The sequence below is a fragment of the Ictalurus punctatus genome, chromosome 6 (assembly GCF_001660625.3).
Source record: "Ictalurus punctatus breed USDA103 chromosome 6, Coco_2.0, whole genome shotgun sequence".
NCBI classification, from domain to species: domain Eukaryota; kingdom Metazoa; phylum Chordata; class Actinopteri; order Siluriformes; family Ictaluridae; genus Ictalurus; species Ictalurus punctatus.
The window spans coordinates 9938348-9965061 of NC_030421.2; the positions used below are offsets into that span (position 1 = coordinate 9938348).

The 26714-nt window shown below is 38.3% G+C and overlaps 1 protein-coding gene across 5 annotated transcripts; it reads left to right on the top strand.

The window, feature by feature from the left end:
* The first annotated feature begins 488 nt into the window (after positions 1-488).
* On the top strand, positions 489-26714 carry rubcnl (rubicon like autophagy enhancer). Of its 5 annotated transcripts, none has more exons than XM_017479418.3 (15): positions 489-668; positions 2644-2686; positions 9796-10397; positions 10729-10790; positions 10941-11055; positions 12536-12604; positions 13042-13093; positions 13183-13264; positions 13957-14099; positions 14696-14760; positions 16008-16246; positions 17873-17934; positions 18619-18772; positions 23016-23106; positions 24404-26714. In XM_017479418.3, exons 3-15 carry the CDS (start codon positions 9797-9799, stop codon positions 24493-24495), a joined length of 1827 nt encoding a protein of 608 aa, XP_017334907.1. In that variant the 5' UTR covers positions 489-668; positions 2644-2686; position 9796; the 3' UTR covers positions 24496-26714. The 5 variants fall into 5 exon arrangements, with proteins under 5 accessions (XP_017334907.1, XP_017334910.1, XP_017334908.1 ...); XM_017479419.3 differs by lacking the exon at positions 489-668 and adding an exon at positions 702-2015; XM_017479420.3 differs by lacking the exon at positions 489-668 and adding an exon at positions 2323-2534.

Consider the following 26714-nt stretch of genomic DNA (forward strand, 5'->3'; position numbering starts at 1 on the left):
GTTTGCTGTAAAATCAAAATTTCTGTTTCTCTTCCAGCATGACAATGCTCCTGTGCACAGTGAGCTCCATGAAGACATGGTTTTGGAGTGGAAGAACTCAACCAGACCTCCTCGCCCAGCATCGGGGCCTGGCCTAACTCTTGTGGTTGAATGAGCATAAATCCATATGTTTATTATAACAGCAAAGACATATTATAACAGCAGATGGGGCTGATGGTCAGGTGTCCACAAACTTTTGGCCATATAGTGTAGGTGTTTTTTTGAGATTTTAGCATTTCCCCCTGCTTAAACTCTTTTTAAGACAACATTATCTAAAACATACGTTTTCAGTCTGTGTATATTAGTGTGTGTTTGTGTGTGTTCACTGATTAGTTTCTTAGTGCTTCAACAAAACACCAGACCACAAGATCACACTGATTATAGCCATATAATTATAGATTAATTATTCACTTGCAAACACATCTTACATACTGGAACTGAAACTTCTGCAAGCTGACATAGGTTCCTCTTTTTTTTTTTTTAACTCAGTAAGTGAAACCAACATCACCACACGACAAACATGTTTTTTTTTTCCACAATGATTTCACATTACGTACTCAGTGGCTCTACACTGCTTTAAGCTGGAGCTAAAGAAATTAATAATACTACGCAGTTCAGCCAAAAATCAGGTAAAATATTTTTTTTAATTTGTCGTGTTATTTGTTTAAGGTTTAAGTGTTGTGTATCTTGTTTTATTTCCTTTAAACGTTTTCAATACTAATTATAGTATTGAAGAACAGATGAGAATCTTTAATTAATTGGTAACTGATGCAATTTTCTGTCACACAATTTGTCACAGTTATATAATAATAATAATAATAATAATAATAAAAATAATAATAACCAAAAGCTTATTTTTAATTGTCATTGTCAACAAAACTGAGAACAATCTTATTTTATTTTTGTTTTGGGATTGCATATAAGGAATAACATTTGGGAGTGTGTGTGTGTGTGTGTGATGTTACAGGAAAATATTCAGCAATAGGTGATTTGATGAAGAGCACTTACTATTGTCACCTCAGTCCCATCATATTAATGAATAGCGTGTTGTGCTTTTTAACCGTTTATAGTTATTTATACATTTAATGTTGTGGAAAATCCACAACTCAGATTTGTTCCTGATTGTTCCATCACTAGCCTCACTTTTTTTTTTTCTTTTAGAATTAGAAAAAAAAATGACAGTTTATGATGTTACTGAGAAAACAGAAATGTACTAGCTATTATAGAGTGCTGACACTGGAGACTCCTTCTATAAATGTTATAAAATCAGAAAACTTCACCATATCAATGATTATACACTATATGGACACAAGTTTGTGGACACCTGACAATCACACCCATTTTTGAACAACTTATTCAGATCAAGTCCCCCTTAGCAGTTTGCTGTCCCTAATTATGTATAATTTTGGGCCATATTACATTTTATGTATGTCATAATGACTCTGGTTGAAATTTAAACAAATTGACCCTGAATATCAGGCAAATATGTCTTTTTCACATCTTTTAAATGTCTCCGGGTTCTCAGGTTAAATCCTAAACTCAGGTGACTGTTTGTGTGGAATTGTTGTACATGTTCTCCCCGGGCCCATGTGGGTTTCCTCCAGGTTTTCCAGTTTCCTCCCAAAAACATGCTCCCAAAATCTGGCTACACCAGGGGTTCCCAAACTTTTCCAGGGCAAGGCCCCCCAAATGGCATTAACATTTGACCGAGGCCCCCCTTTTTCAAGATGTCTTTAAATCACATTAAAAATACAGAATTCTGAATATATACCCCTTTTTTATGAATAATTACATCTTACATCTTTACATTACATTACATTAGGAATTGATTATGTGTGTGTGTGTGTGTGTGTGTGTGTGTGTGTGTGTGTGTGTGTGGTTGTCTGAGAGTGAGAAAGAGACAACATACTAGTGGGAGGGATGGGCACACCAAATTGTTGAGGCCCCCACTTTGAAAACCACTGGGCTACACTAAGGTTTGTACACAAGTGTTCCCAGCACCTGCTGCCGCGTTGGTCTGGTTTCAGACTCACTTGATTCTATTGAACCCGGTGCATTTGCATTCATGTGACAGCATCATAAACGCGACTACTAACCACACACGCACACACACACACGCACACACACATATACATACACACACACACACGTAACAGCACCCACTACATGACTTTAAATATGTTGCATAGTGTGTGTGTGTGTGTGTGTGTGTGTGTGAGAGAGAGAGAGAGAGAGAGAGAGAGAGAGAGAGAGAGAGAGAGAGGATGTGAGAGTAAGTGAGGGAGGGAGAGAGAGAGAGAGAGAGAGAGAGAGAGAGAGAGAGAGAGAGACTCATGCCCCTAAACTCAGTAAATGAATTGTTTATTTACTGCCGAGTGCAACACACTTTTAATACTGCAGTGTCGAGTTCTTATCAAGAACTCTTAATCATTGCGAGAATCAGGAAATTCCGGTTTTGGGTGCATTTATTTCTCTTCCTGACACTTCACGCCATGGTAATATTAGAGTGTTTACATCTAATTATGTCTCTTATCTATTAGACTTTGGTTGTTGTTTTTTAACCAAGATACAAATGAGGTTTTTCTGTTATTTTCTTGTTTGCAGCATGGAATGAAATTCCTACAAAGTTTCTTTAGGGTGAATTGAGGTAAGTCAAGTCAAATGGCTTTTTTTTATTGTTATTTCAATCATATACAGCTGGTACAGTAGGCTACATAGTGAAATGGAACAATGTTCATCCAGGACCATGGTGCTACATAAAACAACACACTAACCACACTAGATGACACAGAACTAAATATACCTACACGTTCTACATAAAGTGCATGCAAACGCGTGAAAACAACACAAGACTGTACAGTAACTACTAAAACAGCACAATGGGCACAGTAAGTGACAGGGTAGCACCAACCAGTACACAGTTCTAGTATGGAAGTGTTCAATATAACAAGTTTTGCTAAAAGAATAACAATAAAATTTAAATAAATAAGCAAATAAAAATGCTGTGAATATAAACACAACATACTATGACGTAGTATTCAGCAGTATTCCACCAGGTGAACACCGAGGAATTTTTTGCTCTTGACGATCTCCACGAGGAGCCGTCAATGTTCAGCGGTTAGTGGTCGCCCCATGCTCTCCTGAAGTCAACAACCATCTCTTTAGTTTTGTCCACATTGAGAGACAGGTTGCTGGCTCTGCACCAGTCCATTAGCCGCTGCACCTCCTCTCTGTATAGTGACTCGTTGTTCTTGTTGATGAGACCCATCACATTTGTGTCATGGCGAACTTGATGTGATTCAAGCTGTGCAGTGCTGCAGAGACGTGAGTCAGCAAAGTGAACTGTGAACAGTGAACAGTGGACTGAGCACACAGCCCTAATGGGCCCCCGTGCTCAGTGTGTTTGTGCTGGTGATGCTGTTCCCGATCCATACTGACTGAGGTCTCCCAGTCAGGAAATCCAGGATCCAGTTGCAGATGGAGGTGTTCAGGCCCAGTAGGTTCAGCTTTCCAATCAGCTGCTGAGGAATGATTGTGTTGAATACTGAACTGAAGTCTATGAACAGCATTTCAAATGTAGGTGTCCTTTTTGTCCAGGTGGGTGAGGGCGAGATGTAGGTTGGTGGCGATGGCATCAACTGTTGAGCGGTTGGGACAATATGAGAATTGCAGGGGGTACAGTGATGATGGGTGTGAGTGCAATGGGACGGTAGTCGTTGAGGCAGGACACTGAAGACTTCTTCAGCATGGGGACAATGGTGGTGGCCTTGAAGCATGTTGGAACAATGGCACTGCTCAAGGAGATGTTGAAGATGTCCGTGAGAACATCTGCCAGCTGATTTGCACATCCTCTGAGCACTCTCCCTGGAATGTTGTCCGGTCCAGCAGCTTTCCGTGGGTTGGCTCTGCATATAGTTTTCCTCACATCAGCCATGGTTTGACACAGCATCTGGTCTTTGGGAAGAAGGCGGTGTTCCTCACCGTCACATCATTTTGTGCCTCAAATCAGGTGTAGAAGTTGTTCAGTGCATCTGGAAGGGAGGGATCACTGTCACAGGCAGGTGATGTTGTCTTGTAGTTGCTGATAGCCTGAATGCCCTGTCACACTAACACACACCTGTCACCCCTGCATTGCGTGTCACAGCTATCTGTGAAGTGACTGTCTGTATGCTGGGATTAGCATAACAGAGATGTGGTCTGAGTAGATGAAATACACGGTATGTTTGTGTAAACAAGATCTAGCGTGTTTGCCCCTCTCTTTGCAAAGTTCACATGTTGATGGAATTTAGAAAGCACTGATTTGAGATTCGCATGGTTGAAATCTCAGACGATGATAAACAGCCCGTGTATTCTGCAGCTGGCCAATAGCACCATACAGGTCACAGTGCGCCTCCTTAGCATTAACGCTGGGGGGAATGTATACTCCGATTATATAGGTATACTGGGACATCAGGGACACTATATAGCAAAAGTTTTGTGTACATCTAACCATCACAGCCCTATGCACTTGTTGAACATCCCATTCCAGATTTACTGTTACAATAAGCTCCACTCTTCTGGGAAAGCTTTCCACTAGATTTTGGAGCGTGGCTGTGGGGATTTGTGTTCATTCAGCTACAAGAGCATTAGTGATGTTGAGGTCAGGCACTGATGTTGGGTGACCTCCCAAAACGTGTTCAGTGGGGTTGAGGTCAGGGCTCTGTGCAGGACAGTCCAGTTCTTCCACCTTCTTCCAACCTTCACACACCATGGAGCTCGCTTTGTGCACAGGGGCCTTGTCATGCTGTCATGCTGGTTTGAGTCCCTTAGTTCCAGTGAAGCAAAATTGTAATGCTACAGCATACAAACACATTCTATACAATTGTCTGCTTACAACCACATGTGGAAGAACCACATATGGGTGTGATGGTCAGATGTCCACAGACCATATACTGTATATTAGGACATTTAAGCTTAGTAGCATGTATTTTCTGGCTTTATAAGTGGAAGTCAAAACTTATCTTATAAAGACCTTACAGTGGAACCGCTTGATAGAAGCGACATGACTCATTCATTTAACACCTTAAAACCAGTTGTTGTCAGTGTCAAACAGGAGGCAGAACCCAAAAATGCTTGAGGTAGGACCAATGATACATGCTTTGGTTAGTTATAAGGTTATAAAATTCTCGTGATCAGTATATTCCACATATTTATAATGCTTATATAAAATGAACTACTATTTTTAAGTGCAACATTAGTTCAAATCATCTACAAATGCTTATAGTGTAATCATTTTCAAGATGTCCCAAAATTACCAAAGACGGTCTTTAATCTATTCTTGCCCTCTAATCTATTCTTGCCCTCTTATAACCCACCCCTAACTATGATACATTTATTACAAATTAGAATGGCAGAGATGCAAGAGAGAGAAACTTTATACATGGACACTGATGTGTATTTCTTCAGAAATTATGTTAATTTATCTGTTCATGCAGATTTTTTTTTTAAAGTTTGGCTATGAATTTGGAAAATATGGAAGATTTTCTGAACCCTGTTGTTATTTGGGGTAAGAAATTGATAGAATTTTACTTAGGCAAAAGTGGCATTTTGGTGCATTGTAGACATCCTACCTCACAAGGTCCCTGGTTTCATCCTTTGTTTCTTAGTTCCGTGGCGATCCTTGGTTGCGGTAGTGTGGACTTTTAGTGTGTGTTCTCCCCAGTGTTCAGATGGGTTTCTCTGTGTGTGCATGGTGCCCAGCATCCCATGTCCAGTTTTCCTGGGATAGGCTCATGGATCAAGGATAGGCTACAGGCCATGCTCCTACAGAATAAGATTTAAATATTTCTCCTGTAGATCTTGAAGGTTTCAGAAAATTGTCATGTGTTGGGGTATTTGGTTTATTAATGTATGGAAAGATTAGGCAACATGATACTATTGCTACATACATGGTGTAATTAACACATACATTGTATTAATAACCATTAATTATTCACCTTGAAGTAATTTTGTTCAGTAACTACTCCAAAGCTTCAATGTAATTAAACAGCAAAGGCATGTGGTAAAGAGACGGAGAAATTGAGGTATGGACCATTGCAGGTGTTCACTTAGAGAAACGAGAGTTTATGCAACACTGGAGGTTTTGCATGTCATGACTTGTCTTCCCGTGGATTATGTCATACGCGTTTTGTCAACCTTTGCTTCTTCAGATTTTGTTTCCTCACACATATTGCTAAACAACGTGTTGATTTGAGTAAAACAGGGTTTAATCTGACTGTAGTGTGCTACTCAGATTAGAACTTGTTATCTTCATGAATTAGACCATTTCAGTATGTGTTATTAAGTAATTCTTGCCTTTATTGCATAACAACCACATTTACCCCAGCTTATAGTAGCAACCACTGAAGATGAATAGATTTTAAATATTTTAAAATATTTATAAACAATAACACTTGGGGGTGTACCATTATATGAAAACTAATAAGCGATGAGGTGGTGTAATGCACGCAAACGTGAAGAGGAATGTTCTATTCCTCTTATACCACAGAAATTTGCATTTTTTACAATTACCATTAAAAAATTTTGTATGAAATGCCACACATCTTGAAGACTTTCCAGTGTAAATTTTAAAGTTACAGCTTTACCTCTGAATGCTGCAAAGCACTGACACTGGTGATTCCATCCAAAAATGCTAAATAAACATCCGCTTACAGAAAACTTCACAATATTAATATAAAATTATTAAAATTAGTAATTATTATTAGTCTTAGATTGTAGCGAGCATCTGTGGAAGCTGTTTCTATAGAAACGACAACACATTAATGTGTGTTTGTTATGGCAGCACATACGGACGCAGGTGCAGATATAGTGAGCTTTATAGAAAGTTGCAAACAAGACCAATACGTAGTGCAGAAGCAGTGTCAAAATCCAGTCAAGGGTCAGACAATCAACAAACAACATGAACTAGGGCAGGCAAGAGCAACAAGAGAACCAGTAACAAGATCAAACACACTAAACAGATTGGTATAGCCAGGTATGTAAACACAGAACATATTCTTCACAATGAGTCATGTGACTGAGAGTCCTTATATACTGTGGCTGTGTGATTGTGTCCAGGTGCTTGTAATAAGTAATCAGGTGAGTTACAAAATGTGTGATGGGAATTGGAGACATTGACAGCCATGTTTGTAGGCCAAAGTTGTTCTCTGAGAGCTGTAGTTTGACACAGGCGTTGATCTGAGTGACAGCCAGCACTACTATCAAAATATACCATAGCACTGTTGAATTCCTGATTTTGATTGAGCAGAATGTTATGACGTAAGTGATAACAGGAACTAACTTGTCACAACATTAAACATAAAGTTTTTTAAACTTTTAAAGTAATTTTAAAGTTAATTATAAATGTGTCATTCATTAATAATTAAACATTTTTAATCATTTGCAAATAGCTGTGGTGTAAGAGGTATAAAACAGTTTAGAATGTGCTGTTATAGGGAAATAATTGAACTCGATGTTGATTATTTTCCTATAACAGCACATCCCAGGCATTTTATGCGCCAGCTAGAAGTTGCATAGACTAGTTGACTAATACATTCACTAGTAGCTGGGGATGTCGAATAGTCAGGGCAATGACAGTAACACAGTAAGATGCACGCAGATATTAAAGAAAGTGGCTAAAAACAAAGCGTACTTTGAACCCAATTCCACAATTAACCGTACAAGACTATACAGGGAAAAGTCGATCTTTTCTTTTGCATTAGTGGCCCCTTAACACTTACTTGCACTTTCTGTGGCATTTATTTTCACGACCTGGTTCTGTCGTGAAAATAACCGTGTTGTGTTATCATGCATTATCATTCATTATCTGTTCAGTTTCCTGATTGTCTCGTGTATTTACAGTGCCCTCCACTCATATTGGTAAATATGATCAAAGGAGGCTGTGAAAAATTGTCTTCATTGTTTAACCTTTTGATCTTTTGTTAAAAAAATTCACTAAAATGCTCTCATCATGGATATCAAACAATTGCAAACAAAACACAGTTTGCCAATATTATTGGAGAGAACTGAATATGTGTATTTCATGTTCATGTATTTCACGAACACATATTGTCACAAAGTTTTGTTTCATGTCATTGTGCATCACTGAGCATTTTTTCTCCTGAGTTAATTGACATCCTTATTTTGACCTGTCACCTGTAATCTCCAGTTTCTGATTATGGATTATCCTTCTGTGACACTGCATGCACGTGTGCCAACCATTTCTCAGGGTTTGGATTGTGATTCATGTTTCGCCCCTAATACAAACCTCGTTGATTTTCAGAATTTATGTTCAGTGACAGTATATATGGGTGGACATCATAACTGGGATTCAAAAGTGAAGCCAAAATGTATTTCAGGGTGTCTAGTGACCGGATGTAGTACAATTTCTAACACTGCCTATTCGTATGTTAGTGAATGAGATAGGAACCACCCTTACATTTTACAAGTTACATTTCCACAAATTCATTTTGGGAATAGTGTTCTGTTGTTGTATAAAGTCACTTGACCCTGATATCTCCCCAGTACTTTTCCTTACAATTAATGCATCAAATAGAAATTACTTGTTGATAAATGAAAGGGTGCAGCTGATGAGGTGATTGACAGTTTTGGACATGACAATTGAGCCTCATGAATGTGCGCGCATTTTCCAAAATGGAAGCTCTCAGGTCTTCATTGGGGATTTCTTTTCAGTTTTCCTGGTATATTGCTCATTTTGATGTCTAAGCTAGCTCACTGTGCTGATATTATAACCAGAAAACCAATGTGTATGAACAAAGTGATGGCATTAACCAAGTCTGTTAACACTAGCTAAATTTCATAACAATTTCTTGACTGTATGACCTTATATAGCACTCAAAGTAGCTTGTTAAGGTTAGAATGAGTGGAGCATAAAAGATGTCAGTGCTAGAAGAAAATCATGGAGAGCAGCAATTTGTCCCTCAAAAAACAGGTGATATGTGTGATATGTGTAAATATTGACTGCTGTTTACCAGTAAATTTTCAGTTAGCTACTTATACGTACATTACTTTGATTAACATAATGGATTAGCCAGTGTGAGCAACTAGCAAATGGTAGTTGAGTCAGTCATGATTCAAAGCTCTGAAATCTTTTCCTGACATACATACAGAGTGATCTACAAACAAATGCAACTGATTTGACAAATAAATGACTGTGTGAGAGAGGTTGTGCATTCAAAAATGTTTGTGGATCAAATATTTATTTTCAAATTGCAAAAAAAAAAAAATTGTGCATCTCATTTAATTTGTTTGTGGATCTAATTTTATATTTGTGAATCACTTAATGTTAATTTGTGGAACTTGTGTTATACCCCCACAATATACTAATATACACCCATAGGGATGTTATAGGAAAATAATAGGCTTTCTAGTGGTAGCGTCATCACACCACCCAGTAGCTGTAGCTGTAGCACATGATCCCAAGTTTTTTTATCTGTTACTTACATTGTTTTGTATTGTCAGTTAGCAGTCTCTTGTGGAGAGTAAGCATTTTGTTTCTAGTTACTGATTGTATATTGTTATGTTTTATAATATGTCTATTTGGTTATGTGTAAAATTGTTGTTTTATTCTCATGTGCACCCACTATTCCTTAAATTATAATAATGACCCAGATGATCTTTTATCATCTTACCAGTACTCTTTTGGTTACGTGAGCAGCACTTTTGTCTCTTCTGATTATTCCTCCTTACAGTATTCTCTGTTTCCTTCCGTTTCTTCAGAATGAGTCTTTTGGACCCTTTCCCTAGTGGCTACGGTTCTGCCAATTTCACGATGCGAGTAGAAAAGCAAATCTTGGAAGGTAACCAGGGAAAACAGAGGGACCTCCAACCTCTATTCGGAAACTTCCCAGATGGACAAAGCTCCATTTCCAGAGAATCTGATGATGAAGGATGTTACTACCTACCCAGGAGTAGTCCTGTCATATCCCGCCGTCAAGCAAAGAAAATGAAGAAGCCTTCAGCGGCTTCAAATAATAGAGAGAGAGTTTTCCATGAACACTCAGATGAAAACTTTCGAAAGGGGGAGGAATTTTCTTTTGTTGGATTTTCCTCTGTTTCAAAAATGCTCCAGAACAATTTTCCAGAAGAACAAACAGTTCCTACCTCTTCATCTCAGAGGATTTCTCAAGTTTTGCTTTTGGATACACACTGTGCTCCAGCAGCTGTCAAGGATGAACAATGTTCTGATAAGCAAAGAAACCTCTCATGTGGATCTTCTGAGTCCCAATCTTCTTCATGCGAGAAAAGTGATCTTTTAAACATTGGTGCCTCAAAACTGGGAAAAGGATCCGTAATCTGCTTGAACAAATGTCTGATCTCAGGTGAGCTTTACTAATACACACACACACACACACACTTTATTTTTGTAAAGCTGGACAGGAGCATCAGAGGAGGTGTTTACTTATTTTTAATCTGCAATTTAATTACAATATAAAAGGAATAGCAGTTCAGCAGCATGATTGTAGTTTAATTGGATTAATTTACAAAATAATGTGTTTATTCCATATATAGGTTCCTGTTATATTGTAAACTGGTCTTGTAGTACTGTAAAGCACTATAATAAGTAGTAAGTAATTATAAGTACATAAATGACATGCAAGCACACATCCATTGTTTATACTTTTATACACACTGTGTGATTCGGTGTTGAAGGTGCTGAACACGAAGAGCAAATTTCTGAAGCATTCTACAGGAACAGTGTGTACCTTGACCAGGTAATATGTGTGAACAGAACTGTTTATGGTTTGTGTAGCTTTGTGCCAACTAATAAGTGTATGTGTGTGTGTGTGTGTGTGTGTGTGTGTGTGTGTGTGTGTGTGTGTGTGTGTGTGTGTGTGTGTGTGTGTGTGTGTGTGTGTGTGTAGGAGAATGCTCACTTTGTAGTGGTGGATATGGTGCTGGAGGTTCTTGAGGCAGCAAAGTGGGCTGTGTCACAAAAACACTCAGACTCCTTTTCCTCAACTGACAGTGGCTATGAAGGTGAAGATCAGATCACTCTGATTTGGGTTACTCTACATTTAGCAAAGTGATATAGATGTTTCACCTGCTGGTCATTCCTTACTTTCCTGTTTAAACTTTTTGTTTTGCTCTGCTCCTTGCATAGTCATACATCTTCCCCTGCTGGTTTTTCTACTCATTAAACTACATGACCTAAACATTCATGGTAAACTCATAAATGTCAATGTAAAAGCTTCACACTAGCCACTATAAATTCATTAACTGTTCTATAAACATTACTGTAAACTCATAAGCATCACTACAATCATCACTATAAACTCAAACATTACTGTAATTTCATAAACCTTACAGTAAAAATATGGATCTTGTGAAATGTAAATTTCACTGTAAACTCATAAACTTCTTGTAACTATAAACTACTCCACTTCACAGTTATCACCAATATAACCTTTTAAACTTCATTGGAAACTCATAACCTCAATGTAAACTTGACCCTTCTATAATCATTATCATCATCATCATCATCATCATCATATGTTTAATTTATATAGCGCCTTTCCAGAGCTCAATCACGCTTTTCAATAGCAATACAATAATGCATATGAACAATCATGGACAAACACAAAATGTAAAAAAACAATGAACAATCAAACACAAAAAAATAAAAAACACAGTACAGATAGTACAGTCACTAAGAGCAAAATGCATAGCAACACATTAGGACAAATAACACAGAGAGAATAGATACGTTTTAAATTGAGATTTGAACTCAGAGACGGATGTGATGCTGCGAAGAGTCAGAGGGAGTGAATTCCAGATCTTGGGTGCTGCAACGCTGAAACCCCTCCACCCGTAGTAGAGAGACGAGATCTATCGATAGAGAGGAGCCCAGAGGACCTGAGAGAGCGGGTCAGATTGTAGGTTGAGAAGCAGTTCACTAAGATAGTAAGGTGCCAAACCATGAAGTGATTTTAATGTAAGCAGGATTTTTTTTTTATGTTTAATGCGAAACGAAACCATAGCCAATGCAGTTCAGACAGGATTATTACAGGAGCAATGTGAGTTGAGCGCTTGGTAGGTGTAAGATGTCTAGCAACAGAGTACATATATTGTAACCTAGCAATAGATTTAGCAGGTAAATCAATGAGGATTGCATTGCAATAGTCAAGACATGAGGATATAAATGCATGAACCAGTGTTTCAGCATCTTTGAGGCTAATGAAGGGACGGAGGCGAACAATGCAACAAAGGTGAAAGAATCCAAATTTAGAAACTGAGTTTATATGCGCTTCAAAGGTGAGGGAGGGATCAATGATGATCAATGATTTTTTACAGTACTAGATGGTTTAATGAGAGTATTATCAGTGTCACAAGTAAGGTCATAAAGGATATTTTTAGTAAGTGTTGGTGTTCTGATAATAATGAGCTCAGTTTTGTCCATGTTCAGTTTTTAAAAGTTGGAGTTAAGCCATTCTTTTATTTAATTTACATATGCTGATAGTGGACTGGTCTGCAGAGTGGGAGCAGATCTACAAGCCGTATAGATTTGAATGTCATCAGCATAAGAATGGTAACTGAAACCAACCTTACTGTAAACTTCACAATGGAATCAAATATCACAGGGAAGTCCTAAACTTTACAGTAAACATTTAATTCTTCATGTAAATTTCACTGTAGACGCCATTGTGTACGCAAACCTCTCAAACATCTATGTAAACACATTTAACCTATAAACTTCCCACAGGTTTTTATACTAAATTCACAGTAAACATCCCTGAAGACTTCCCTGCTTCATTATTACCCTAATTAACTTTCATAAACCATAAATCTACTAACAGTAATCTTATAAACTTTATTGTACATTTCAATCTACACTCAAAACCTGTCAATTATTTTTGTTGTAAACATGTCAAACTCCGACCTCACTACTAATTCGGTTGTACACTTTACTGTAACTTCAATTTCTAATCATTTTTTAAAGTTTTATTTTTTGTTGTTTTTTGTCAGAACTCTATGACCATAGACTCTCAAACAGAAGTTCCCAGACTTTAGTCCACAGGTATGTATGATATTCTGATATAATGATTTACATGTGAGAAGGTTTTACTTGTTCGGATGCTCAGGTGTGTTTATGTCTGTGTGCATCAGATGTTCAGCAGAAATTCTCGCTCAGAACCTGCTCACGGAACTCGAGAGGTGGTGCATTTCCTCAGAAGAGCTGCTAGGGGAAGTGAGAATGTGAACACACACGCACAAACACACATACGCACACATACACAAACACTCAAAGTGCTCCCACAAACTTTGCAGTAATTTCAGTCGTTTTTAGTTAACTGTTATATAAAAACAAGTAATTTTTTATTCATTTTATTTGAATTGTATTCAATTTTATTCAGTAGTCTAATAATCTCCTTTACAAAATAAACAGCCAGATTCAAGAACAACCAGACCTGAGTCCTGTTTATATGTCATCAAACACTAACACAGTATTCTACTCAGCAGATTCTTTTTATTTAGTAAAAAAAAAATATTATAAAATGGAAACAAATCCATTGTTTAGCAGTGTGAAAGGTCCTCGTCTAAAGATTTCATATGAAATCTCACTGAATATCTTGTTCACACACCACACGAAACTAAATATTTCATATAATTAGAGTAGCATACAATAAGTAGGTTCCAAACACACTGTGTCTGGAGTTTTTTTCTCTTAATGACCGGTACACTTAATGTACTTTATCATCACTACTGCTTTTAGTCAATAATAACGTGGTTTTGGCCCATTATGTAAAGAATAACAGTATTTTTAATTCAACTTTTATAAAGTAGATGCTTTATAACAAATTAATTAAAGGATAACTTTTAGTAGTGTTCTGAGACCACAGAAGTTCAGTGTGCTGACAACTATCTTTATTGTCCTTATAGTTTCCCTTGGTTACTGTCTCCCTGGCGTCAGGAGGCGAAGCCAGCTTGAGTGATGAGATCCGTCAGAAAAGCCGAATGAGGGGGCCGCTGATGTGGACTCCACCCCAATTTCAGATAATATCCAGTGTGAAACCATCACAGAGGTGATTCAGAAATCGCTGCATATACAAATATTTTCTTATATAATATCTGCAATACTAGTTCTATCTGTATGTTGCATCCACATGTGGATTATTTTTTCAAGGTGTGAGTTAGTTGTTTCATATTTTCCCTGATTGTGTGTACATTACAATCTAATTTTACAGTAATGTTTTATGATGATATTGTAGTAAAAAAAAAATTGTTTAGCTGTTCTTATTCTTATTGAACAAAAACAAATTAACCGTGGTAGCTGCTCATTCAGGATTCAGCTTTATCATACATCATTGCAGCACTGAAACTAAATAAAACTAGCTATCACATATCACACCTATCATCTGAAAATCTTCTATACATCACTTAATCAAAACAGGATCAGGAGTTCACTTACATTTCTACATGTATTCCTTGAAAGTTTTCTCAGTGAACATGAAGGATTTCCAAGAAGGACAGACTCATTGCTCCTTCCAATTATACCATAAATTATTATGAATTACAAGATACTTATTATGAATATGTTTAAAGAATTAGATGCCTTTTTGTTCGTGTTGACTTTATGCTTTCAGTGTCTTTTTATTTCATTTTATTTTGTATTGCAAAGGCGCAGTGATGTCATTGCCTCTCAGAAATTCCTTTGTGCTGGCTGTGGGACAGAAATCGAGCCACGTAAGTCATTTTGGTACTATCACAAACTTTTGTGTTACGTAAATGATGAAGATAAAATAACTTTGCACTTTATTTCAATACACAATTGTAAAAATTCTCCATTTATTAACCAACTTGCTGATGACAATTTCTCAGTGTTAAAACTGATGTATGGTCAAAAGTCCATCTGTCACAGTAAGCACTCTGATAAAATAATGATTATCAAAGAGTGTTGACGAAAAGGATTTAATCTTGTTTACCAACTGGCATATTGTTTAAAATGGCTGATGCTCTCCTTAGAACACTATACCTATATGCATTAGGGATGTAACACAATGACACTCTGTATCTGCATTCAGATGTGAATTAGAAGTGCTCGTGCACTAAACTGGAAAGTGGTAGTGTAAAGTCAGTCAGTTGTGATCATATGATACTATGTAAAGTGTTTTGTTTTTTTGTTTTTTTTAAGAAATTTCTGTCTTTTTTGTGTTCTGTCTTTTTCTGTCTTTATCTGTAAGGGCAGTGATTTACAACATTTATTCGCCAAATAAGAAGGTGCACTTCATAAAAAAGCACAAAAAAATGTGCGAGAATGATCTCCACTATAGTTTTTATTCTAGTTTCATGTGATGTAGCTTATTTTAATTTTTTTTTTAATATATGAGTTTGCCATAGTTCAGTCTATAGATCTATATATCAGTCTATAGATATGTTAATAAATCTAGTCTACAATAAATGTTAAAAAATGTTTAAAAACATTCCTGCTTCATCCATTCCTGGATGATTGGATTACAAACTCCTGGATGCCTTGTAGTGCTTGTGAGGACCCATGTAGAAACCTTACCACAAGTAAGGTTACCTAAATTGACTGGCAAGCGTGATAATATTAACCACACATTGGGATGACAAGGTGGCTGGCATTCCCACTGCAATTAATCATTTAGTCTGTTTTTGTACTAGGGATATTTCCAAGTTTACCTTGAGACTGACTAGTGTAATGTGCGCAGGTGGGGATTTGTTCAGAACGGCCTATTCCTGGGTGGAGACCCATCTGAACCCTATGTCCAAGGCAGTACCTTTATAATGATAATGAGTCTTTATTGGTCACATATACAGTACATTACAGCACAGTGAAATTCTTTGCATGCCCAGCTTACGAAATATATTTCAAATTGCTAAAACATTTTTTTAAAGTACTTGAATGGAAACCTGGCTGTAGAAGTCTATTTCAGATGTGTTCCTGTTCTATTCTCACATTTGTCCTCTAGGTTACATGAAGAGGTTGCGATACTGTGACTACCTGGGCAAATATTTTTGTGATGGCTGCCATGGTGGAGGTGAAGCCATAATCCCAGCACGTGTTTTGAGCCACTGGGATTTTGGACGATACACAGTGTGCCAGTTTTCCAAGCAGCTATTGGAGTCCATTTGGGAAAAGCCACTATTTAAGATCACTAATGTAGCCAAGAACCTGTACTCCCAGGCCAAGGAGGTGCAGAAATTCAGGGTAATTTTTTTTAACCTTTGAATTGCCACATAATTAAAGCCAAATGACATATACACAAATAATTCTAATGAATTTTCTACATGAAAGACTAATAAAATTGCATAAATGAGTGGAAAAGTCAGCATATGTATAAACGAGGCAAGTAAAGGGGTAAAGAATCAAATTGTTGGAAGTAAGTACTTATGCATCAACCTTTTCACTCTATTCATGACTATGATTGTGTCTAAAATGTAACAAATGCTGCTTGCCCAGGTTGTATTCAGAGACAGGAAATCATTGAGTCTGAATGGTATATTAGCATAGAATTCTGCCTACTTAAACCTCTTTATACCACAGAATTGTTGATCAGATTCTTGAATCTGATGCATCAGAAGATGTTGAATAATTTTCAGTAACTTTTCAGGTTTGACAGTTGTTCCAGCTGTAATTCAATTATATTGATGCACTTTTACTAATATATTGTCATTTATACACAGCAAAATCACCAATGTTGATTTAACACCCACAGTGTTGAATTTACACCCTACAGTGTTTATATAAGTCCACTGCACTCAAATAAACACTCTGGGTATTTCACTGTGTATAGTACTTCACCAGTGTCAACAATCTTGTAACAGTAAGAGATAAAGCTGTAATTTTAAGTCTTCTGACATATAACATGACAAGCTGTGTTTTATTATCTTATTAACTTCAAGAGTGAGAGAAAAGAGAGGCTGGTGTGGAAACAACTGTTTATAGCTGTTACAACCTAAGTGTTAGCAGGAACTAACTTGTTTTGTAGAGGTTCCATGACATTAACGTGCCCATAAAAAAAGAGAAATTTATTCATTTTGAAGAAGGAGGCATTTTGTTATCCTATATATCCCATAATTCTCTGTATCAGCTTCGGTGTAGCAGCCTGTGTGTCATGTTGATGCCAGAGTCAGCGTCGGACTCTATTGCCCAGAGTACACCCCTGCTGACAAATACAGCTGCTGCATTAGTACAAATACACCCTATAAAAAGAGTGTATGGACATTCATTTAGTGCAAGTTATCCACTCAGCTCTGTACATTGTATCTGACAAGACTTTAATTCTGTGCTTGCTATACTGGTTTTTGATCTGGTTCGTCCCTCTGTTTTTTTTGTTTCTGGTTTTGCCCTGGATATCCTGTTTGAAAATTGCCTGATTTTCTGCCTGCTCTTGACTACTTTTTAGCATAGTATCACCCGCAACTGCAGTGGTCTCAGCAGCCTGACACTGGTTGCAGAGGACAAAATTATGAGTAATGGTTCTGAAAAAATATTTTACTTCTTACAAAAAATAGTTGTTGTAGTTGTTCTATTTTACCCAAAGGTATTTTTCCATCTTAGCTAACAAATTTTTAACGTCAGTATCTCAAAAGATATGTTTTTCTCAACAGAAGGAAAGAAGCCTTGATACAGAGATCAGTGCAAAGCAGAGGAAAGCTCTAGCATTTTAATGACTAAAGGATTTTTCCTTCCTGTTAATTTTTAACATTTACAAAATATTTTTATCCTCATCTTTAGCTTTATTCAGTCTGAGTCAGTGTCACATTACAGGATATTACTAATAAAGTTCTAAAACTGCCTTTCATGTTTCACACTTGCATTCTTCGCTTCCAGGAGATCCAGGAGCAGCTGATCTCCATTAAGAAGCTGCTAAGAGCATGCAGACTATCTGAAGGGTAAAGTTGATTATATAGTTAAAAATATAATTTAAAAATATTTGTTAAAGAAAAAAAAAACCCACAATAAACAGAAATGATTAAATCACATTCTACAGTTGAATTTTCCAATTCAGTGATGAGCTGCTACATTTCTGGTTATATTAAGGTTAGCGCATCATATACTCTAACAAATATACTTCGAAAACACACAGTTTCCTGTCACATGGCTTTGATTGATCTTGGTTCAATCTTGGCAGTTCTATAGACTGACCCATATATTGCCTTAAGTCTTATGTGTTATTATAAAGTATTGCATGTATTCCAGTCTTATCTTTATAATGTCCCAGACCCTGTCTATGTCCCCCCTGCTGTCTTTTCCTACAAAGGCTGCAGTATTGTGCCACCCCATGATCAGTGTCACCTCCAGTCTGCTGTTATCAAAGTATTATATGTGTTTCTAGTTCCTTGTGTGTTCCAAGTCTTCCAGTGTTCAGTTTTTAAACATTTTTGTTAGTTTTTCCACTCCTAGCCCTAGTTCCCAGTCCTTCTTTTCTTCTTTTTTTTTCCCCTTGTATTTTTCTTGTTTTTTCTTGACTAACATGTCAACCTGCAATCTGAATCTTGTGATTTGTGGAAAAGCCTTAAATAATGTTAGGACATCCCTCTCACTCTCATGTGTGACATCATTCTTTATACATGCAGGGTCCTGGCCGAGTTCCAGCAGATTCCATCGCACCTGAGCGAGGAACTCCACCTTTTCGCCATGGATGACCTCGTCAAGATCAAAAGGGGTCAACTTCTTACCACAGCAAAGGCTGTGATGCAATCTGCGACAAACCATGTGGAGGCTTGTGAGGTGTGTATCAAACTCAGATATGATTATAATTATGTAAGTAGTTGAAAGTATGAAAGTAGTTGTAACATACGGTAAGTTGGGACTGCATGACGGTTATTAGGGTAATTCCAGAAATGGTTGTGGTAATTCCAGGTAGGGGTGAATTCACAGGCAGACACTATAAACAAGAGTAATCCGTATTCATATAAACACAAAAACAGGCATAGGTCAAAACCAGGAACTATAATTAGGAACTTAGAAGTACAAAACAAGAACAAGGAAACATGGATAACCATGACTCAGAAACGCACATTTATAAATGACAAAATGTCTCAAAGAAACAAAGACACAAGACGGGCAAACTAATCAAGACCTAACCATAAACAGGTGCACCTAATCATGTAATAAGCAAATAAAGAAATAGTGGGGGAGACAAGACTAAAACATAAACCAGCTGTGTGAGGGACCAAGCAGGCAGATATGAGAACACAGGCTTTTCCACCCATGGCTGATTCTTTCTCCATGTTGCCACAAAGACGTCTTCCAGTGATGCGGCTTCTGCTGCAGTCCCAGGATCACGTTCTTGAACCCAGAGTTGGAGCTCAGGCGACAGCATTCTGAGATATTGCTCCAATATTTTGTTCTCACTCACCTTCTCAGCAGTTTTCTCTTTGAGTTTGACCCACCTGCCATAGAGTCCTTTAAGTCGATTATAGAGTTCCTTTGGACTCTCTGACAGTCTACTTCCAATGACTGAAACCGCTGTCGATAGGTTTTACAGTTGATATCATACTTCATTAAGATAGCCGCTTTACCTTTGTCATAGTCAGTAGAGTCATCCAAGTCCATTTGAACATAAGCAGCTCTTGCTTTGCCAGTCAGTAGGGGAATCAAATGGAATGCCCAATCAGGTTTGGACCACCGACAGGCAATAGCAGTTCACTCAAAAGTGGCTAAGAGGTGTTCTATATCATCAGAGGCAGATATTTTTCTAACCTGGGCTCTCTAGTCACTGTTGGGCAGGGATAGTCCTCAGTATGATTGGAACTCCTCAAACGAGATGTACGAGAAGAAGGAGAAGGTCTGTCTACACGGTCTACAGCATGTACCTCTGGAATTGGCAGGGGGTTTGAGCCCACATTAGGCATATCAGGGGTAGGAGAAGTGCGGGCCTGAACCTCCATCTGCTGTAAGCTGAACCGATGCTGGTGGGTTCTGAAACGTTGCTCCTGCTCTTCAAATTCTTGCTTCCTCAAAGCCTCCTGGCCCTCCATCTTTGCCATATGGGCTCAAAACAGGCTGGTCAATTCAGCCAATGATGGCTCCATACTTGACCTTTCCTTGTCTCCTTCCATCACCTATTCTTCAGCTTGCTCCTCATCACCTCGATCCTCATCCTGGTGCGAGGGGATGGCTTTAGGCATGCCTTTCTTCTGCGGCCGACTCATGGGATAAAAAAAACAGCCGTGTGGGGTAAACAGAAAAAAAAACATTGTGTTCTCTACTGGCTAGATCCCACTGCTGCCACCACATGTGTTTGGGCCAGGGCTGTCATCTTCTTATGTGAGGGACCAAGTAGGCAGACACGAGAACACAAGCTTTTTCACAAAAAATGGGTCTTTATTTTAACCCAAAAATCTTTCAAACAAATCATCAAAAATATACTAAATTAATAAACTCAGTCAAATAACATAAATAAACTAGACTGAAACACTGAGGTCAACTGAAGAGAACTGAATAGAATAAATTATGAACACTTTGTCTACAGTCTATAGTGAGAAAGCTGGCTAGTTGCTGTCTGCGTCATTGCTCCAGTCTGTTGCTCTCTTACACCCTTGTCCGTGTTGCCCTCCTAACTGTCTGAATCAGAGCTCACCAAATGTTTGTAGGCTGATGGTAGAGGTGAGCAGCTCTGAGTTTTCATCTATGGTGCTGCAGCTGTGAGAGTGGTGATTATATTGTTGACATCCAGTTCTGCCAGCTCCTGAGCTTCCCCTCTCTTCATTCTAGCCTTCTTACACTTCTCTCCACCCTCAGCTCCTCCAGTTCTGTCTTTAGCACAACCACTTTGGCCTTTACTGAGCAGCAGCCCTCTAACAGCTTCTTATTATGCTGTACACCACAAAGGGCAATATAGTGCTTAAGTCTGATCACTGCTTTATTCTTATCATCCTTTCCTCCTTTGGATTTGCTCTCACTCATTTCACTACTCTTTTTCTCCTACGCAATCTTTTTTTGTCTCTTCTTCCTGTTTCGTCTTCTACCCTTCCAGCTTCTTCATCCTCCTCCAGAGAGGGCAAGGAAGAAGAGGAAGAGTCTGAATCCTCTGCCTGTTCCCTGTCTTTATCCTTTGCTTTTACTGTTTCTTTCACTTCTTCATCAGAGGACACTTTATCAACATCTTTCTTTTTGTTTGTTTCATTATCACTCTCATCATCACTACTCTCACTCATTCCTTTCCTGTCTATTTTCCTTGCCTTGTCTTCACTTTCAGAGCTACTCCCAAAGACTTCCTTCTGCACTTTTCTCAACACCTCACTCTCCAGTGACTTTGGTACCTTGATGTCCCCTTTTCATGTTCTCATCTTCTGAGCGTCTGCTTTGCTCTTTTTTCAACAACCTTTTTCTTACCCTTGTTTTTCATCTCTTCACCACTCACCTCCTCTAAGCTGTCCAAACTCACACTTTGCTTTGTGTTTCCACCTCTAGCTTTTGCTTTCTTTTGATATTCTTTGTCTTCATGATTTACCTCTTCATCCCTCACCTCATCCTTGCTTTCTTTTGCATGCTAATTTTCTTTGTCTTCATCTGAACTGCTGGAGCTTATGTGATCATCTTCCTCACTATCTAAAACCTTCCCCTTACTTTTCCTCTTCTCCTCCCCCTCTTCATCATTTTCTGAGCTAATTCCCCCCTTCTTATGCCTTTTCACACTATGCTGTTCTTTTGTCTTCTTCCTTTGAAATGTTCTTTGCTGTTCTTCTTCACGCTATTCTTCCATGTCCTTATCACTTCCATCTTCATCCCCTTCTTTAAGCTGTTCCTCATTTCCTACTTTCTCTATTCCAGAGTCTGAGGAACCTGGTGCAAAACATGATTTCTTCTTTCTGGACACATCATCTTTGTTTTGTGCCTCTTCGTCATCTTCTGTGTTAGCAGGTGTGTCAAATTACTGAGGTCTGAGCACTTCTGCAGCTCCCGTGAGACGAATTTGCGAATAGCCACCTCTGAAACCATCACTAATTTGAAACACTTCGCTGTGCGAAAACAAGAAGATATTGCGCAACTCCACGTTTTGCCTGCTCGCTACCGGTCGCATTGTGTCATTGTCACGATTCCCCCTTGAAGCAGCGTGCTCTAAGCGCGAATGCGCGAGCACCTGCTTTTCCGTTGTTGACTGTAATGACATCTGGACACGTTTGTTTTGTTTATGTTTCTGTCTCCTCCCTGTTCTGTCATTGGCTGGGATTTCACGTGGGTCTGAATTGCTCTCAGCTGCTAGGTTTAGACGCTGATTATGTCCGCATATATACCGCGCGCCTCCCAGCACACAACGCGGAAGATTAAATGTTTAGAGCTAGTTTAACGCGTATCAGAGTCATAGTCACGGTCCATGTTTAGCGTTAGTTCGCGCTGGATTATCCGCTTCCAGCCCCTCGTCATAGTTCGTTTCTTGTTTTGTTTATTGACCTAGATTCCTGCCTTGCCCCGTGTATGCCTGTTTGCCAATCGCCTGACCTCTTGCATGTTTGTGGATTACGTTTTGGATCACGTTTTGGATTTGTCTGCCTATCTCGCTTTCTAATAAACAACTGTTCATCCTGCACTTGCATCCGTCCTATCTCTGCTCCGTCACGATTCGTGACAGACATCATGTACTCATGTTCTGGTGATTAGAAATCATTTTGATCCTTTTTAGACGCTCCAAAATTCTCCAATTTTTTGTCACTACATTAAAAAATAATGCGTCGAAAGCTGTACCAACACAATATCCGAATCTCTTGTCTGAAATACCACACTGATGGTGTGTCTTCATCCCTGACCTGTCTTTAGTTGAGTGAAGGCGGAGTTTTGAAAGTTATTCTTTGCCTGAGTTCAGAATTTTTGAGATTGAACACCAGTATTAAACAAGAAGCATGCTTAATTTGTGGCACTAAACATATTCTTTTTTTCAAAGGTCATTCTAAGGTTCTCTCATGCTCTGGCTCAGTATAACTGTTGTCATTTTTCTCACTTCTCTCTCTCTCACTCTCTCACTCTCTAGCTGTGCCAGGCCAAAGGCTTTATCTGTGAGTTCTGCCGTGGAAAAGATGTGCTCTTCCCCTTCCAAACAGACATCTGCACACGCTGCCAAGGTGACCTCCCACTAACCCCAATGGCACATTTACATTTATGACCTTTGACAGACACACTTATCCGGAACAACTTGCAGAAGTGCTTTGAAGTCTCTATCAATAAATACACCCTGATACTAGTCCACTATGTCACAGACTAAGAATATAATCAGTCTAAAAACTCTGTTGGGAGGTAATATAGTAAGAAAAACACAGCCACATTTTTGTTTTAAATAAAATGTGCTCATTTAAGTACTTAAATTAAGTTCTTACACCATACCAACCCCAGTGATATCGCATGGCACATTGCAGTGTTTTTAAAATAACTCAGTTGAACAAAGCCATTCTTATTTTTCTTCATCAACCATTTTTTTCACATTGTGTCAGTATAACTCAGTGCCTTCTGGGTAGATTCTGTTCCTACAACCTAACAAACTTCTCTTCCGATAATAAAGGAATCCTCTTTATAATGGTGATCAAGAGAAAATGCTGAGGTGTAATAAAAAGCATAATGAAACTATGATTCTGCGACTAAGTGGAGGACCACCATGGAAATATACATCAGAATTAGTCAGAGATTTCCCCTGCAATCATTTCTTAGCTGAGTAATCGCAAAGTTTGTGATCATGACGTCACATGTGTGTTGCCTATAAAAGTTCTACCCTACATTATGCTGAGTGACCAAGATGTAATAGCACTACCATTCTACTTCCTTATGTTCAAACGACAAGGGGAGTTTCTTTTAGGAACTAGTGGAGGCCATATATCAAAGTTGTCAAGAGTGTTTGTAACACTTCCTGTTGCACATCTCAGACAGTGCATTTCCTGGGCAGTGTTTGCAATGCATGCTGATACATGCTGATACCCCATTGTTCTGTGGGGAAGGATAACCATTCAAAAGTGTTGATATTGCTCCCTCTTGAGGATGATAGTCACTCAAGTGTGAAGCTGATCTTAATGAGGATGAGAATCACTCAAGGTCCTGCTTCTATTGAAGGTGATAACCATTTTAAGTACTGATGCTGTTTAATAGTGAGGATGAGAATTGCTCAGGGTCAGATGCTGTTCCGGATTGAGAGCGAGGGTCAATTAAACGGTCTCTCCTTCACAAATGTCCATCAATGACACTACTGTACATTGCTGCCATATGATTGGCTGATTTGATAATAGCATGAATGAGTAAGTGTACAAGTGTTCCTAATAAAGTGTTCAGTGAGTGTATTTCAGATAAGTGGGTATTTTTTAACCAAACAAGTTATTTTGAATGTTCCGAAACTCATGCTCTCCCCCCCCCCCCCCCCCCCCCCCCCCCTTTTAGCATGTAGAGCTTGTTTCCACACTTCGTGTTTCCGAGATGGAGCCTGTCCTAAGTGCACCCGAATCCAAATGAGAAGAGCTGCTCGGAGATGAAATTAGGAAATAAAAATAAAAAGTCATGAAATGCTACTCATTTACTTCCAAATGTATAGCTTTTGGAAGTATATAGCATTATTAAGTATAGCATTCTTGAAATTTATACTTTTGACCAGTATTAGATGCTATTGTTTTCTTGTAATACCATGGGGAAGCCTTGAAATTTCATGAAACTATTTTATAGTCTTTTCTATCTGCACATGACTGAATACTGTGTATTCATAGAAAAAATGCCATGCATTAAAAAAAAACAGATTTTTTTTTTTTTTTTTTTTAAAAAGGTTGCATTTAAAAGCTGTTCTGTTAACTCATGGTGGCCTAAAACACTTCATGTTGGTTTTAGTTGGTCACTCTTCTTTGTGTCTGTAATGTATATATGTGTATGTCCGTAATGGTTATGTCTATGTGTGATGTATGTGTAGATGAATACAGGTCAGGAAGGCTCTCTATTGATGATATACAATATACTGTATATAACAACACCTTAAGCTCTTTACATCTTCTCCAGACAGTGTTAGTTAATATTGAAATGTTCAAAACCCCAGTGCAATTGTCAACTGGCTCATCTGTTTCTTTTTATTAGGAAAAATAAAAAAGTCAGCTCTTTTGGCATATTTTGCAGATATCTTATGCAAAATTAGTACAGAAATGCAGTAACACAATGATATCCTATTGGGACTTTAAATCTGTTGATGACACTTTACTCTCTGCTTCTATTGCTTCCTCTACAATTTCTGAGGTTTTCGATATCTCCTGTCCTTGATACTCTAAAAATACTACTTTGTTATTTCTGATATTTTGCATAAGCACGCTCCTATTAAGACTAGGCCTGTCACCTCCTCCCACACTTCCCCCTGGTATACACCTTAATAGTCATTATAGGTAGATGGCTCGAGCAGCTTTATAGGAAAACTGGCCTTACTGTTTACCATCTAGCTCTCATTGATCACCTCAACACATAAAAAACTGCTCTGAACTGTGCACGGTCATCTACAATAATCAATAAAGCAAGCAATAGGCCTAAGGTTTTGTTTGGCACAATAAATAAGCTCACCCAACCTCCAGCTCATGATGTTCATGTATCTTAAGGGCTCTGTTGCTCTTTCCTAAATTATTAGCAGGAAAATTTAATGCTGTCTGCCAGTGCTTTATAGGCAATGCCTCAGATTTTAGTTTTCTGCCTGACCACTCGTCAACAATTGTCTAGCTTTACTCCTAGGAACCCCTCTTCTGTCAGTGACCTAATACTGAAATCCAGTTCTTGGTCTTGCCACATTGATCCTGCTCCTAAATTTCTCCTCAAATGCTATCATTCTGTCCTTTCTGCAACTATTTCTCACTTCATAAACAGATCTTTTGCTTCTGCTTCTCTCCCTCAACCACTGCGGCAGTGACTCCAGTTCTTAAAAAATTATCTTGGACCCTACTGTTCTTTCTAATTTTCATCCTAACTCTAATTTACCATTCAGTTACAAAATACTGGAAAGTACTGTTGCCTCCCAGCTCCAATCTGTCCTTGCTCAAAATAATCCCTCTGACCTCTTTCAAGCTTTCTTTCATCCTCACCATAGTACTGAAATTGCCCTCTTAAGGGTTGTCAATGACCTATTACTTTCTAGCGATTCCGGTTTGCTTTCTATTTTTCTATTACTTGATCTTAGTTCTGCTTTTGATACTATCTGTCATAATGCTAGACTTCTTACACATACCAAGCTACCGGCTGGCTACCGGTTTTGTTTCGCATTAAATATATAATAATCTTGCTTACATTTAAATGACTTCACGGTTTGGCGCCTTGCTATCTTAGTGAACTGCTTCTCCTCTACAACCCAACCCGTTCTCTCAGATCCTCTGAGCGTGGACTCCTCTCTGTCCCTAGGTCTTGTCTCTCTACTATGAGTGGCAGGTCTTTCAGTGTTGTAGCACCCAAGATCTGGAATTCACTCCCTCTGACTCTTTGCTGCATCATGTCCATCTCCGAGTTCAAATCTCAAATTAAAACGTATTGGTTTCTCAGTGTTATTTGTCCTAATGCATTCTGCTCTTAGTGAATGTACCATCTCTACTGTGTTTTTTATTTTTTTGTGTTCGATTGTTCATTGTTTTTCATATTCTGTGATGTCCATGATTGTTCATATGTATTATTATATTGCTATTGTAAAGCATCCTGGAGCTCTGGAAAGGCGCTATATAAATTAAACATATTATTATTAGTA